This window comes from Vipera berus (genome assembly GCF_964194415.1).
Source record: "Vipera berus genome assembly, chromosome: 2".
Lineage (NCBI taxonomy): Eukaryota > Metazoa > Chordata > Lepidosauria > Squamata > Viperidae > Vipera > Vipera berus.
Window position 1 is genome coordinate 218,444,654 of NC_138203.1, and position 16,385 is coordinate 218,461,038.

The following is a 16,385-nucleotide window of genomic DNA, read 5'->3' on the forward strand; positions in this document are numbered from 1 at the left end:
GCTTGCAAACCGTTTGCTACCACACTATGTAACATCTTCACTGGTAGAAGGAAGTGGGGTTTTTGCTCTGTTTATATTGAGTAGCTTGCTCTGTCATTGTTGTTGGTGGTGTTTGCTGTTTACTGTTTGATTGTCTCAGTTGATAGCTTCTTGATTGTTTATTATTTACTGCTTGTTTGTCTGGTATTAATCCCTGTTTATCTGGGTGTTGATTGCTGGTGAGGTGTCCTGGCCTTTTTGTTCCCTTTTTTAGCTTTCATTATTGTCTCTTTTGAATGGTATGCAAATGTTTGTGCCGGTTGGCTAATTTGTCTGGATGCCAAGCTTCCAGAAATTCCCTAGCATTTTTTGATTTACCTTAGTCTACGTTTCCCATATAGGGACACGGTGGCTCAGTGGGTTAGGACGTTGAGCTTGTCGATCAGAAGGTTGGCAGTTTGGCGGGTCGAATCCCGAGTGCCGCTTAACAGAGTGAGCGCCTGTTACTCGTCCCAGCTTCTGCCAACGTAGCAGTTCGAAAGCACATAAAAATGCAAGTAGAAAAATAGGGACCACTATGGTGGGAAGGTAACAGCGTTCTGTGCCCCTTTGGCGTCTAGTCATGCCAGCCACATGACCACGGAGATGTCCTCGGACAAGCGCTGGCTCTTCGGCTTTGAAACGGAGATGAGCACCGGCCCCTAGAGTCGGAAACGACTAGCACACATGTGCAGGAGAACCTTTACCTTTACCTTAAGTTTCCCAATTGAAAGTTAAATCTGATTGTTGTTGTTAGCTGCGACGTCGTGTCCGACCCATCGCGACCCTATGGACGACGTTCCTCCAGGCCTTCCTGTCCTCTACCATCTTCTGGAGTCCATTTAAGCTCACGCCCACTGCTTCACTGACTCCATCCAGCCACCTCATTCTCTCTCATCCCCTTCTTCTCTTGCCCTCAATCTTTCCCAGCATTAGGCTCTTCTCCAGTGAGTCCTTCCTTCTCATTAGGTGGCCAAAGTATTTGAGTTTCAACTTCAGGATCTGGCCTTCTAAAGAGAAGTCAGGGTTGATCTCCTCTAGGACTCACCGGTTTGATCGCCTTGCAGTCCAAGGGACTCGCAAGAGTCTTCTCTAGCACCATAGTTCAAAGGCATCAATTCTTTGGCGCTCAGCCTTTTTTATGGTCCAACTTTCACTGCCATACATTGCAACTGGGAAGACCATAGCCTTGACTATACGCACTTTTGTTGACAGGGTGATGTCTCTGCTTTTTAGTGTGCTGTCTAGATTTGTCATGGCTTTCCTCCCGAGGAGCAAGCGTCTTTTAATTTCTTGGCTACAGTCCCCATCTGCAGTGATCTTGGAGCCCAGGAAAATAAAATCTGTCACTACCTCCATTTCTTCCCCATCTATTTGCCAGGAATTGAGAGGGCCGGATGCCATGATCTTGGTTTTCTTAATGTTAAGTTTCAACCCAAGTTCTGCACTCTCCTTCTTCACCTGCAACGAGGCTCTTTAGTTCTTCTTCACTTTCTGCCATTAGAGTGGTATCATCTGCATATCTTAGGTTGTTGATGTTTCTTCCGGCAATCTTAATTCCAACTTTTGATTCATCTAGCCCTGCCTTTCTCATGATGTGCTCTGCATATAAGTTAAATAGGCAGGGCGACAGTATACAGCCTTGCCGGACTCCTTTCCCAATTTTGAACCAATCAGTGGTTTCGTGTCCAGTTCTCACTGTTGCTTCTTGGCCCACATATAGGTTTCTCAAGAGACAAATAAGATGGTCTGGTACTCCCATCTCTTTAAGGACTTGCCACAGTTTGTTATGATCCACACAATCAAAGGCTTTAGCATAGTCAACGAAGCAGAAGTAGATGTTTTTTCTGGAACTCTCTAGCTTTCTCCATGATCCAGCATATGTTGGCAATTTGATCTCTAGTTCCTCTGCCTCTTCGAAATCCTGCCTGTACTTCTGGTAGTTCTCGATCCACATACTGCTGGAGTCTAGCTTGTAGGATTTTAAGCATAACTTTACTAGCATGAGAAATGAGTGCAATGGTGCGATAGTTTGAACATTCTTTGGCACTGCCTTTCTTTGGAATTGTAATGTAAACTGATCTTTTCCAATCCTGTGGCCACTGTTGAGTTTTCCAAATTTGCTGGCAAATTGAGTGTAGCACTTTTACTGCATCATCTTTTAAGATTTTGAATAGCTCAGCTGGAATACTGTCACCTCCACTAGCTTTGTTGTTGCTCAGATTTTCTAAGGCCCACTTCACTTCACATTCTAGGATGTATGGCTTGAGGTCAGTGACCACCTCGTTGTGATTATCAGGGACGTTAAGCTCATTCTTGTATAGTTCTTCTGTGTAATTTTGCCACCTCTTCTTAATCTCTTCTGCCTCTGTTAGGTCCCTGCCATTTTGGTCCTTTATCATGCCCATTTTTGCATGAAACGTTCCCTTCATCTCTCCAATTTTCTTGAAAAGATCTCTGGTCCTCCCTATTCTATTGTTTTCTTCTATTTCTTTGCACTGTTCATTTAAGAAGGCATTCTTATCTCTTCTAGCTATTCTCTGGAATTCTGCATTCAATTGGGCATATCTTTCTTTTTCTCCCTTGCCTTTTGCTTCCCTCCTTTCCTCAGCTATTTGCAAAGCTTCCTCAGACAGCCATTTTGCTTTCTTGCATTTCTTTTTCTTTGGGATGGTTTTGGTTGCTACCTGTTGTACAATGTTGCGAACCTCTGTCCATAGTTCTTCAGGCACTCTATCAGATCTAATTCCTTAAATCTATTTGTCACCTCTACTGTATATTCAACAGGGATATGATTTAATTCATACCTGAGTGGCCTAGCGCTTTTCCCTACTTTCTTCAGTTTAAGCCTAAACTTTGCAATGAGAAGCTCATGGTCTGAGCCACAGTCAGCTCCTGGTCTTGTTTTTACTGACTGTATAGAGCTTCTCCATCTTTGGCTGCAGAGCAAATAGTCAATCTGATTTCTGTGTTGACCGTCTGGTGATGTCGATGTGTAGAGCCGTCTCTTGGGTTGTTGGAAAAGAGTGTTTGCTATGACCATCGTATTCTCTTTACAAAATTCTATCAGCCTGTGCCCTGCTTCATTTTGTACTCCAAGGCCAAACTTGCCTGTTATTCTGGTTATCTTTTGGCTTCCTAATTTAGCATTCCAATCCCCCATGATGATAAGGACATCATTTTTTGGTGTTAGTTCTATAAGGTGCTGTAGGGCTTCATAGAACCGGTCAATTTCATCCTCTTCAGCATTGGTGGTTGGGGCATAGACTTATTAATAAATGCTCAAAATTAGCAATGGAATAAGAAGTGATCCAGAAACCTATTTAAAACATGGTGCATATAGTCATTATAGACATTTCCATACTGATGGATTACTTTCTGAGAGGCTATTCATAAATGATTTTGTTCATAAGTCCAACTAAGTATTTAAAAAATGAATAGTACAGTTCTTATCTTACATAAGTGACATTTCTTCCTCTCAACCCGATCAATAACAGACTAACTCAACTCTAATGCCCTCCAATCATCAGCCACTGCCTTGACTTTCTTTTATCCCTCCTTCATGGGGGGTAGCTGAGGGGACATCATCCTGGTAAGGAGAAGAGCCCAGCTCTAAATCTAAAGGACCTCTTCAGTGTTGATCCACTTCAGTACCAGGGCAGGGATAGGCTAGTCACCCCACAGGCCATTGGGACACTCGTTGGGGTAGGGGTTTTTGCAAGACAACCAAGTGCCACCATGCTGCATGATCTATGTGCAGAGGGATGAGGTGCATGCTGGTTTTGACCCAACAAGCAGTGGTGAGAAAGCCCACTATCACTACCAACTTCATGGTGATAAGTTGAGATGTATTTGGTGTGGGCTTCCAAATTGGTGAGATAATTATGAATAAATATTTTAATCATTTTAGTAAGAAATGTTTTCATTTTTGATGTCTGCAGTTGTGCCCACAGTAAAAAATGACAATAAAGATTATCTTATCTTAAAAAGTTAAAAGAACATACTCAGAGATTATAACTGTGAGTCAAATATAACTGAGGAATAAACCAATTTCTATATAATTTAGGTCCTTCTAAAATAACAAATCATCAAGCTTCCTTTTCAGGCGCATCCTTATCTCTTCAAGAAATAACACATATATTGAAACAAGAAAACCTTCCCTCCTGGCTCATAGTTGATCTAAGAGTATATTAAATTCTTTGTATCAATATTACTAGAAGTCTATAATGCCTTTTAAAACAATTTTTACAATCTCCTTCGGGGATGTTTGTATGAATATGATTTGATCCTGCAGAGTTTGTAAGCTATCATTTGATTTCCATATTAAATGTTGATGCAGAAATATTGCCAAGGACTTTGACTCAGAGATAATAGATATTCCCTTTGAGTATTCATCTTGCACATAACATGTCATCAAGTATATTAATTGACTGACACTGTACATATATATTCATAGTGGTAGTCTCACAATGCAAAAAATGTTTATAATATGGTGTACTCAAAATTTGGGGAACTGTGATTTTTTTTAATCAACTGAATTACTAAGTGGTATTTTATTGCCAGCAGAATTCTCTCTTCAGCTATCAAGATATTTCACAGAATTCATCAAAGACGTTCTTAATCTCCTCTTATTTGTCATTTGATACTTAAAGCTAGTCAGTTTTAAATATATGTAAGAGGTATCTGCATTGTTTAAAAGTATGAAAGGGCAATTAAAGCATCTCTTTATAATTTGATAAAGATACTTTAGTAGCAAATAAAACTCCCAAAACATTGTTAATATGTGCTTTGAATTATTCTAAGTCTACTGTATATTTTATAAATACCGTATTTATCGGCGTATAACACGCACCGGCGTATAACACGCACCTCATTTTAAAAAGGTGCGGTATTTACTATGGGTCATTAACATTATATCGGCGTATAACACGCACACATCATTTGCCCCCTATTTTCAGGAAGAAAAAGTGCATGTTATACGCCAATAAATATGGTAATTAAAGAATATGGCACCACTTAAAGCACAACAAATAGGCAGAAAATCCTTAGAATTTTCCTTTCAATCACTTTCTCATTCAGTAAACTTCGAAACATTAAAAAAAGGGGGGGGACAGATCCAGGAAACTACAGACCAATCAGTCTGACATCAATACCTGGGAAGATTCTGGAAAAGATAATCAAACAACAGATCTGCAAACACCTAGAAGCAAGCAAATTTATAACCATAAACCTACATGTGTTTGTCAAAAACAGATCATGCCAAAAAAAATTATTTCATTCTTCAACTACGTGACTAAATTAGTGGATCAACAAAATGCAGTGGACATAATATACTTAGATTTCAGTAAAGCATTTGATAATTTAGATCACAACCTACTTCTTGGCAAGCTAGAATAATGTGGAATAGACAGCATTACCACCAGATGGGTTTCTAATTGGCTGACAAATCGTACTCAACAAGTAATCCTCAACAGAACAGTATTCACATGGAGGAAAGTAAGTAGTGGGGTACCCCAATTTGCATTTTAAGCCCAGTATTCTTCAATATCTTTATAAACAAGATGAGAAAATAGAAGGGGAAATCATCAAATTTGCAGCCAACACCCCAGAAGACAAGTTCAAGATCCAAAAAAATCTTGACTGACTTAAACACTGGGCCCTATCTAGTTTTACACTCAGGCAAAAAAAAACAAACCATAGGTACAGACTAGGTAAAACTTGGCTTAATGCCAGTAAACTATGAGAAGGATTGGAATCCTAGTGGACACTCACTTAAATATGAGCCAACAGTGTGCCACAGCAGTCAAAAAAACCAATGCAATTCTAGGCTGCACTAACAGAGGGATAGAATCAAGATCATCTGTCCTCCAATTCATGCATGCATGTAAGGGTTTTCTGTAGTTGATATTGGTAATCAACCAAACTGCAGTTAAGACAACAGTGAAAATGATGTACAATAACCTGACTCCTATGCCAAAGAACTGACCAATGAAGACCTTATGGAACTAGAGTAGTCTTCTTGTGGAAGAAGTCTGGGACCTAAAAACTATAGAACTGAAGAGGTTTTTGACAAAAGAGCTGAAGCCTTTTGTCTCACTGAAGGAGGAATGGCAAAGTTAGAGGAGCAAGATCTTAACACAGAGAGTTACACTAAAGTTTACTGTACAGTTAGCAAGGGCCTCAGATACTACAGGGCCATTTATGATAAGAAAAAGAAAAGTTCCGTATAAGCCTTCAGAATAACAGAGTTGGAAGGGACTTTGGAGGTCTTCTGGTTCAACCCTATACCATTTAAAACTCCAGAAGACAGGCTTAAGATACAGAAGGATCTGGACAGACTCGAGCACTGGGCACTATCTAACAAAATGAAATTCAATGGTGAAAAAAGTAAGGTTCTACATTTACGCAGGAAAAATCAAATGCACAGGTATAGTATAGGTGGTACCTTGCTCAATAGTAGTAACTGTGAGAGGAATCTCGGAGTCCTAGTGGACAATCACTTAAATATGAGCCAGCAGTGTGCTGCAGCTGCCAAAAAAGCCAACACAGTGCTAGGCTGCATTAACAGAGGGATAGAATCAAGATCAAGTGAAGTACTAATACCACTTTACAATGCTTTGGTAAGGCCACACCTAGAATACTGCATCCAGTTTTGGTCACCACGATGTAAAAAAGATGTCGAGACTCTAGAAAGGGTACAGAGAAGAGCAACAAAGATGATTAGGGGGCTGGAGGCTAAAACATATAGGGAACGGTTGCTGGAATTGGGTATGTGTAGTTTAACGAAGAGAAGAGTGAGGGGTGACATGATAGCAGTGTTCCAATATCTCAGGGGCTACCACAAAGAAGAGGGAGTCAAGCTATTCTCCAAAGCACCTGAAAGCAGGACAAGAAGCAACGGATGGAAACTGGTCAAGGAGAGAAGCAACCTAGAACTAAGGAGAAACTTCCTGACAGTTAGAACAATTAACCAGTGCAACAACCTGTCTCCAGAGGTGGTGAATGCTCCAACACTGGAGGTTTTTAAGAAGAGACTGGACAGCCATTTGCCTGAAATGGTATAGGGTTTCCTGCCTGAGCAGGGGGTTGGACTAGATGACCTCCAAGGTCCCTTCCAACCTATTATTATTATTATTATAAAACAAGTGGTTATCTAGTCTCTTCTTAAAATCTCCAGTGTTGGAGCACCCACATTCCACTGATCAATTGTTCTAACCCTTAATGCCTAGTTCAAGAAACTGACAACCAAACATAAGTAACTAACAGTCACTTCACCTAAGTTTAATCATGCCTGAAATATAGATATAAATATGTCGGGATATTTAAGTGCTTACTAATATTCTTTTGGATTTTTTTAACATCAGTATAACAGTACTCCCCATTTTAGTAACCCTTGCAAAGCCATTGGCAAAGTGCTTAACACTGAAAGTCTGCATCAGAAAACAATTATCTAAGAGAAAGCATTTTTCAGTTTTAGATTATGCACTTCATCACTTTCCATTTTTATAATATTTAATAATACTGTCTTTTAGCTGACAAATGTTTAAATAGATCGATTCGATGCTAAGACCCTAGTATTTCTATTGAAACCAGAAAAATTATCTATTCAAAAAAGAAATATATTTCTCCAAGTTCTCTGGTTTAAACAATCTCTAGTTTCAAACGACCTGTGAATTCAGTTCAATTTGCTCATAATGATTAACCATGGTTTAATTTTATGAAAATAATCCAATCTCAAGCCTACCTGTTCCCAACATCAGCAACACTCAAGAAAAAGTGGAAGGATTTGACTTTTTCTTTTACATTAACCTCAACTTGTTGTAATATGTCAAACCAAATGAGCTCTAGTCTCAACTACTGTTGGCAAACAAGCTAATTTCAAAATATAATTTGCAAACCTGGCTGGCTTCAACAAACGGATTATGGGGAGGCTGAGCTCCACCACGTTTATTGGACCCGTGCCCTTCCTGGCTGGTTTATGCAGCCCGGGAGGGGACACGAGGCTGGTTCCAGGCGGTTATATCTGCCTCTTTGAGTGAGGGTAGTTTCCCCGCCGCCTTGAAAGAGGCGGTGGTGAGACCTCTCCTCAAGAAGCCTGCCTTGGACCCAGCTGTGTTAAATAACTTTCGTCTGGTCTCCAACCTTCGCTTTCTTGCGAAGGTTGTTGAGAGTATGGTGGCGCATCAGCTCCCTCTGGTTCTGGATGAAGCGGATTATCTAGACCCGTACCAATCGGGCTTCAGGCCCGGGTACAGCACGGAGACGGCATTGGTCGCTCTGGTGAATGATCTCTGGAGGGCTCGGGACAGGGGATATTCCTCTGTCCTAGTCCTATTAGACCTCTCAGCGGCTTTCGATACCATCGACCATGGTATCCTGCTGCGGCGTCTCAGGGGATTGGGATTGGGAGGCACGGTCCTTCAGTGGTTATCCTCCTATCTCCTGGGACGCTCGCAGTCGGTGTTGGCAGGGGGGCAGAGGTCGACCGCGAGGCCTCTCGTTTGTGGAGTCCCTCAGGGGTCGGTCCTCTCGCCTCTCCTGTTCAACATCTACATGAAACCGCTGGGTGAGATCATTCGTGGTTTTGGAGTTGGGTATCATCAGTATGCTGATGATACTCAGCTTTTCATTTCGACCCCAAACCACCCCAGTGATGCCCTCGACGTGATGTCCCGCTGTCTGGAGGCGGTTCGGGTCTGGATGGGGAGGAACAGGCTTCGACTCAACCCTGACAAGACTGAGTGGCTGTGCGTACCGGCATCTCGAGATATTCAAGATATCCCATCCCTCTCTATGGGGGGTGAGTTATTACCCCCCGTAGATAGGGCTCGCAACTTGGGAGTCCTCCTAGATTCACAGCTTTCTTTAGAAGACCATATAGTAGCTGTGACTAGGGGGGCCTTCGCCCAGGTCCGCCTGGTGCGCCAGTTGCGGCCCTATCTAGACCGGGATGCCTTACGTACGGTCACTCACGCGCTTGTGACCTCTCGTCTGGACTACTGCAACGCTCTCTACATGGGACCACCCTTGAAGACCACTCGGAGGCTCCAACTGGTACAGAATGCAGCCGCGAGAGTTGTGTTGGGAGTTTCCCGACACTCCCATGTTACACCTCTGCTCCGCGAGCTGCATTGGCTTCCAGTTGTCTTCCGGGTGAGATTCAAGGTGTTGGTAATGACCTACAAAGCCCCTACATGGCATGGGTCCGGAATACCTTGGGGAGCACCTGCGGCCGGCGTCAACTTCCCTCCGCCCAGTACGCTCCCACAGAGAGGGCCTCCTCAGGGTGCCACCGGTCAAAGAATGTCGACTGGTGGCCCCCAGGGGGAGGGCGTTCTCTATGGGCGCGCCGGATTTATGGAACCATCTTCCGGTCGAGCTCCGGATGGCGCCTGACCTCCGCTCCTTCCGGCGCGATCTCAAAACCTACCTTTTTGAACAAGCTGGCCTGGCCTGATGGGATGGGGTTGGGTTTTATAAATCTGTTTTAACTTTTTTAATGTGTACTAATTTATTCATGGGCATTGTTGTTTAATCGCTTTTAATTTTTGTATCTTGTTTTTAATATGTATTGCCCTGTTCACCGCCCTGAGTCCTTCGGGAGAAGGGCGGTATACAAATTAAATTAATAAATAAATAATAAATAAATAAACCACAAATAAAATTAATTACTGTTAAGATGTAAGGCTGAAATGCAGTTAATCAAAACCAGCAGCAGAATTGTTTCATTTCCTCTCATGCCACATTAAAGAGAGCCAAAGTAGGATATACAAACCCATGGATACTGCAGTTTTTGCTTTGAAAAACAAACCATGTATTTACATTACATGCAAGCACAACATGTAAGAAAGAGAATGTGTCCATTTATATGTATTTAGTTTTGCCTATAATTCAATAATTTGTTTTTTTAACTATTTGCATTGGTAAAGCCCACCTGAATAATATTTACATTTTTTGAGAACAAACTGGGAAATAATGTTATTAACACTATGATGGAGAGCTATTTATTTTTGCATTGCAAGCAAGCCCATGCAATTCAGAATTTCAATTTGACATGTAAACTGGTTTTAACATTTAAAATGTCTAAATAATATTAATAAGTATATTTTATAAGGTATAATTTAGTTTTAGGATTTGTTTAACATTTCACTTTTAAACTGCATTTCTAATAGGTTAGCCTAGAAGTGGGTAGTGCATAAGTATTCTAAAATAAATTATATTTTGCAACACTCTTCCTTTTTCACTGTCTGAGAAAAGGCCATGAATATCAATTCAACTCAAATGGTAATAATAATAATAATAATAATAATAATAATAATAATAATAATAATAATAATAATAATAACAACAACAACAACAACAACAACAACAACAACAACAACAAGTTGAAATTGGAAGGGGCCTTGGAGGTCATCTAGTCCAACCCCCTGGTCAGGCAGGAAACCCTATACCATTTCAGACATTTTATTTTTATATTGTCAGAATTTTATTATTTAAGTTGAGGCTGCTAAGTGGAATTCATCGCTCTCATTTTAATGACAGAAACATCTTTGTACATCAAAAATTGCTAAACCAATTATTTAAAAAGCTGTTAATTCATTCCCAAAGGATACTTTAGATTAAAAGACACAAAAGCAACAGCCCCATGGGGAAAACTGCAAGTTTAAGGTCAGAGATTTTTGAGAGAAAACAAATTCTACATTCTACTAAAAAGTTCACAAAAATCTTTCTGCATGCATAATAGTCAATTTCTATAGAAGCACACATCTGTTTGTGTATTAGGCAGAGAGGGATTTATAGTGTGGTTGAAAAAATTCTCAGTAAAAGCTGTGATAACTCTGAAATGTATGGTTTAATGCTGACACATTTCCACTTTCTTTATGCTATCAAAACAGAAGTGGAAAACTTTCAGATTACTGCACATCTTTTTCAAAATGTCAAACTTTATACTACATAGTATTGAAATGTTTTTAAATTTATGAGCTTTTTCAATAACCTTTAATAAGTAAAAGTGCAGCCAGCCACTGATCAGCCATTTATCAAGAATGGTGGGAAAATTCCTGCACTGGGCAGGGGATTAGACTAGAAGATTCCCAATGTCCCCTTCAATCCTATGATTCTATGAATTATGCTCAAATAATATATCATTAAAAGTTTTAGGATGTTAATATATAGCACTGCTAGAATTAATTACTGGATTGTAACGCATGTTTAATTTTAAATCTGTTCAAAAATAAAACTATCGCTCATAACCAAAATCAGCACTCTTTTTCATAGATCCATGCCAATTAAGAAAAAAAAACTAGCCTGAAACTACAATTCAATATAGTTACACATAATGGATTATTTATCTCTATAAGGCACTTACTATGTCTAACTGAAGAAAGCAAAATCTATAGATAGGATTCAAAAGTAAAATTATAGTTTAAAGTGCACTTCAAGCAGAATCAGCTAAGATTTGTAATTTAAGAAGGTATATTATGATCATCTCTGAAAATATACATACATACATATGGTACATACCATTATGCATAAAATAATATAAACCATTTATTAATGAAAGTTATAGAAATAATGATAAATATAATAATGATGAACTTGATTATAGTCAAGATAGCGCCTATTTTAGAACTATGCTGTTATTGGGGTATAGACTGCCATCATTTCAAGATTTATTATTATGGAACTTCTTGGGTTTTGCTATAGATCAGGCTTTTTATTGTATTATTTATCTTTTCAGAGTGGCAATAGCTAATTGTATTCCATGTTTGCAAGCTGAGCACTCCAACCACGTTTTTAAAATAAACACAGAATTAGCAGACTAATCAGAAAATTATTTGTCTAACAGAATGTTATTTCACTTAATAAAGGTAAGTCAGTCTACAACAGTCCCTTAGCAATCATTCAAACTTAAAAGCAGACCCCCTCCCCCCAAAGATACTTCTGACACAATTTTAAAGTTACAATGGCTACACACAGCCCTGCAATTATGTGATTGCATTTTGGATGCTGGGTAACCGGCTCACCTTTATGGCCATTTGCAGTGTTCCCCAGTCATGCAACTGCAATTTTTGGTGGGTTTTGCCAGTTTCTGTCAAAAACTGCCCATTGTTATCATGGATTCATTTAACAACCATCACATTTGCTTAATAACCACCACAAAAATGTTGTAAAGATAGGTCCAGTCACATGGTGATCCACTTAACAACCATGACTTATGATCATAATTCCAGACTCAATTATCATCATGAGCAAAGGACTTACCGTAGGTTCCAATATCACTTCAAAACAAACTTTTTTACAATGCATTTGCCATCAACAAGTCTCTAACGAGTCTCTCTATTCATGTGTCATGATTTTTTTTAATGTCAGTTTGATGATGTAGAAGTGTGGGAGGAAAGAAATGTCTTTGAGAAGACAACCAGCAGAATAGGAGCACAAAAATGCCCTTCCCTCTAAAAGCTGGCATTAAAAAGCATCCTGCTTTGGAAAGCTGGGCCATGACTAGCAACAGCCATATATTTGTCTAATTTAGTCCCTCTGAAAGCTGGGGGTTATTACTACATCATGAAGTTTAATTATTAACCATGTGAATTCCACTTAAAACATATAGAAAAAAATCTGTCATTATGCATGTCAACTCCACCTAGTTTACGATGAGCTAATCATGCCTTCCTAGTCAAGAAACAGCTGGGTCTTTCTTTTATAAGTTTCCCTGTTACCATAACAGAAAAAAAATACTTGTGTCACATGTTATATCAATCCACTCATTCATTTTTGTCCTTTTTCCAGAATTCCTGGCTCTAACCTACACACTCCTGTTCAATGACAGCTATTTTCATGCATGGAAATGAAGTTCACCCAACTATTCAAATGAAGAACTATTGAAAAGTACAAAGAAAGCACAGATGTTTGGCTAAACATCCTTCAGCTTGTGCAATGAGGTTTTCTTTTCTTTTTTTCAGAAAAAAAGGAAGGAAATGTAAAACAGCAAACTTTTATAAAAGAAACAGCACCAAACCCTATTGACAGCTAAAAGACAGAAAAGTTTAAATTATCTTAACCAAACACAGAACATGTTTGAAATTGGATACAGGGAAGCAAAATCACAAGCAAGAATTGCAGCTTTCTGAAAGAAATATTCCTTAACATGATGTTGGGGAACAGTAATGTGATTCTTGTTATTGATAAACAACCTGGTGCTATCCATGTATATAATACACCCATGTATATACAGGTAGTCCTCAACCTACGAGCACAATTGAGCCCAAAATTTGTTGAGATATTTGTTAAGTGAATTTTGCCCCATTTAATGACTTTTTTGCCAGAGTTTTTTGACTGCAGTTGATAAGTTAGTAATCTGGTTGTTAAGTGAATCTGGCTTCTCCATTGACTTTGCTTGTCAGAAGCTTGTAAAAGAGGATCACATGACCTTGGGACATAACAAAGGTCATAAATATGAATCAGTTGCCCAGCATCTGAATTTTGACCATATGATTTTGGGGATGCTACAAAGGTTGTAACTCTGAAAAGAACAATCATAAGTCAGATTTTTTTCAATAATGTTATAACTTTGAATGTTCACTAAATGAACTGTTGCATGTCGAGGACTACCTGTACATCTACAAGAGTGTGTGGGAGCCTTCGATCACAATATTCAGAGGGCACCAAGTTATTTGTCTTTGCTGGGAAAACTTCTTTCCAATCTGCCATCTTCGAGCTGTGCTTTAACTTACAATTCCCGTCCTCTACAGAGGGACGCTGGGTGAGTAGGATAGGTGGGAATGATACAGCAACAATCCAATAACATTTGGAGACCAGAAAGGTTTGCTTTATAGAGAACAATTGTGGCTTACTCGCAGTTGAAATTATTCTTTCCCCAAGACAACCACAGGTGGCAGAAAGTAGCAAATGCGGAGCCACCATCAACGGTTATCCACTGATAACGGAAACAAAAAAACGGTGAGGCCTGTGGGAGGAATGCAAAACATACGGGGCAGGGGAGGGGTTCAGGGCATATTTTAGGTTGTGGCCTGGCTAAGTTTTTCAGAAGGATCACCCACTCTAAAGGAAAAGCAGCTGAGGACTGGACGTGCCAAGCCAAATTTAGAAACCGAGTAGGCTAAAACAGCGTTTCCCAACCTTAGGAACTTGAAGATGCGTGGACTTCAACTCCCAGAATTCCCCAGCCAGCATAGCTGGCTGGGGAATTCTGGGAGTTGAAGTCCACGCATCTTCAAGTTCCTAAGGTTGGGAAACACTGGGCTAAAAAGAAAGGGGGAAAAAAGGTCTCACTGGGGACGTATTTTACAGACCGATTTGGCAGCGTGGCCATGTCAGCTCTCCTGAGAAGCAAATGAGCCCGCGACAGAGGGAGGGAAGCGGGAGGGGGGGGAACCATGAGGAGCCAAGCTGTTTAGCTTGGGAAAACAAAATGGGATGCTCGGATAGGGCGGGTTGGGCCCCCCCCCCTGGGCTTGTAACTCTTTGGACGCCGTATAAAACTACCCAGCCCCGATTGCTTTCTAAGCGAGTCGGGTGGGAGGGAGGGGGAGAAAGAGATGGCGCGGGGATCCTTCCCCCGCTGCGCCCGAGGCTGGGGTAGGGATATGGCGGCCGCCGAAAAACCAGAGGGCAACCACTCAGCAGCACGAGACGGATCCGGCCGGCCGGAGAAGCGGCAGAAGCGCGGAAAGTCCCTCGAGTAGAGAGGAAGGTAGGGGGCGCAGTCAGGGAGGTGGCGGAAAGCAGACGTCGGGCACGGAAACCAGGCGGCCAGGGCGTGGGCGCGCTGTCCTCCCCGGTCCGTTTGTTGGGCAGCCAGCCCGGCTGCGCCCTGCTTTTCCTCCCAAGGAAGCGGGCAGAGAGGCGAGAGCCCCGCAGACCCAGCGCTGGGGCTGGGCGGGCGGGCGCCCGAAGGCGGGGAGGGGTGGGTGGTGTGGGGAGGGGGGGGAAGGGCGCTGTCGGGCAGGGGAGCTCACCGAGGAGCAGCAGCTTCACCTCCCGCGCCGCCTTCTCGCCGTCCTCCCGCAGGTTCTTATCGATCATTTTGGAACGCTCGGCGGCCGCTTTGTCTTCGGCGCTCACCGTGCAGCCCATGGCGCCGCTTGGCTCCTGCCGGCCGGGCGGGCGAAACCGAGGGCGAGCGAAGAAGGGGAACGCGAGCTCGGGCTGCCTCGGCACCACACTCGAGCCTAGCTGACCAAAAGGGGTGGGGCGGGTCGTCGCTGCCCCACACGGGCGGCTAAGGCTGCTTCTCCCGTCCCCTCCGGTGCCGGCGCGGCTGGTCGGAGCGTCCGCTGGCTCGGATGTGGGAAGGGCGGGGACCCGGAGGCGGGACCGTTCCGCTCAGCCCCGGCTCGGCTCGGCTCCTCTCTCTCTCTCTCTCTCTCCCGCTGAGGAAGGGAGGAAAGAAGGAGGGGGAAGAAGACGGAGGGCAGTTTGGGCGGGCTTGTCGTCAGCAAGTGGAGAAAAGAAGAGGCGGCCCCAGATACGCAACGGGGAGAGGGGGGGGTGAGCGGAGAGAGGCGAAAGAAGGGGGACGCCCTGCAAGACTGAGCGACGTGGAGGGAGAAGCTGAGGGGCGGGGGGAGGGCTCGGCGCCTGGCGCTAAGAGCGAACCGGCCCTGCCAAGCTGGGGCTGACCGCCTTCTGAGGACTGGCCGGGGCGGACGGACAAACGCCGTAAGATTCTAAATCAAAAAGACCCGACGGATCGCGGCGAGCGAATTTGGGCAGCCAAGATTTCGGCTGCGGGAGAGACTCCGCTTAAGCGATCGTCTTGATCAGCGTTTCCCAACCTTAGGAACTTGAAGATGCGTGGACTTCAACTCCCAGAATTCCCCAGCCAGCAGATGGGCCTGCCGCTGAAAGCAGCGCCCCCATTTCCCCTGGGTGGGGGGGTTTCTCTCAGAAGTACAAGGGCCGGCCGGAGACGCCCATTGCTTTATTTTTCTGTACTGGATTGCACACATCTGTCAGGAATGTAAAGGGGGAATAATATTGAGAATAATACTCCACGGTCGAGTAGACGGTGGGGAATATTGCTTCTTTTCAGGACGTGATGCTGAGAGCACGTTAACCACGACTGCGATGGTGGTTCCATGCTTTGTTGTGCTGCGTATCACGTGTGGGCAAGCGGTACGGTGAGGGAGCCGAATTGTAATGATCGCCGTGTTGATTAAATGTCCTCACGGTGAATTTCCTAATCCGACAGGCATCCATTAGTATTAATAGCCATCATAAAGTATGGTAAATTTCTTGGTTTAAAGTTACTATCGGCGACGTACGTTTTCTATCGAATTTACTGCATCAAGTGTAGTTTGGACGCCCAGAATTATCAACCACCATGAGCTTTACAATAGTGC

The 16,385-nt window shown here is 42.5% G+C and overlaps 1 protein-coding gene across 1 annotated transcript in view; it reads right to left on the reverse strand.

The window, feature by feature from the left end:
* GNAI2 (G protein subunit alpha i2) overlaps positions 1-15,402 on the reverse strand; it is a 136,120-nt gene extending 120,718 nt beyond the window's left edge. The window contains exon 1 of the mRNA XM_081320722.1: positions 15,000-15,402. Coding sequence (XP_081176848.1) covers positions 15,000-15,117 — 118 coding nt within the window. The 5' untranslated portion in view covers positions 15,118-15,402. The remainder of the gene's footprint in view (positions 1-14,999) is intronic.
* Between the last annotated feature and the right edge of the window lie 983 nt (positions 15,403-16,385).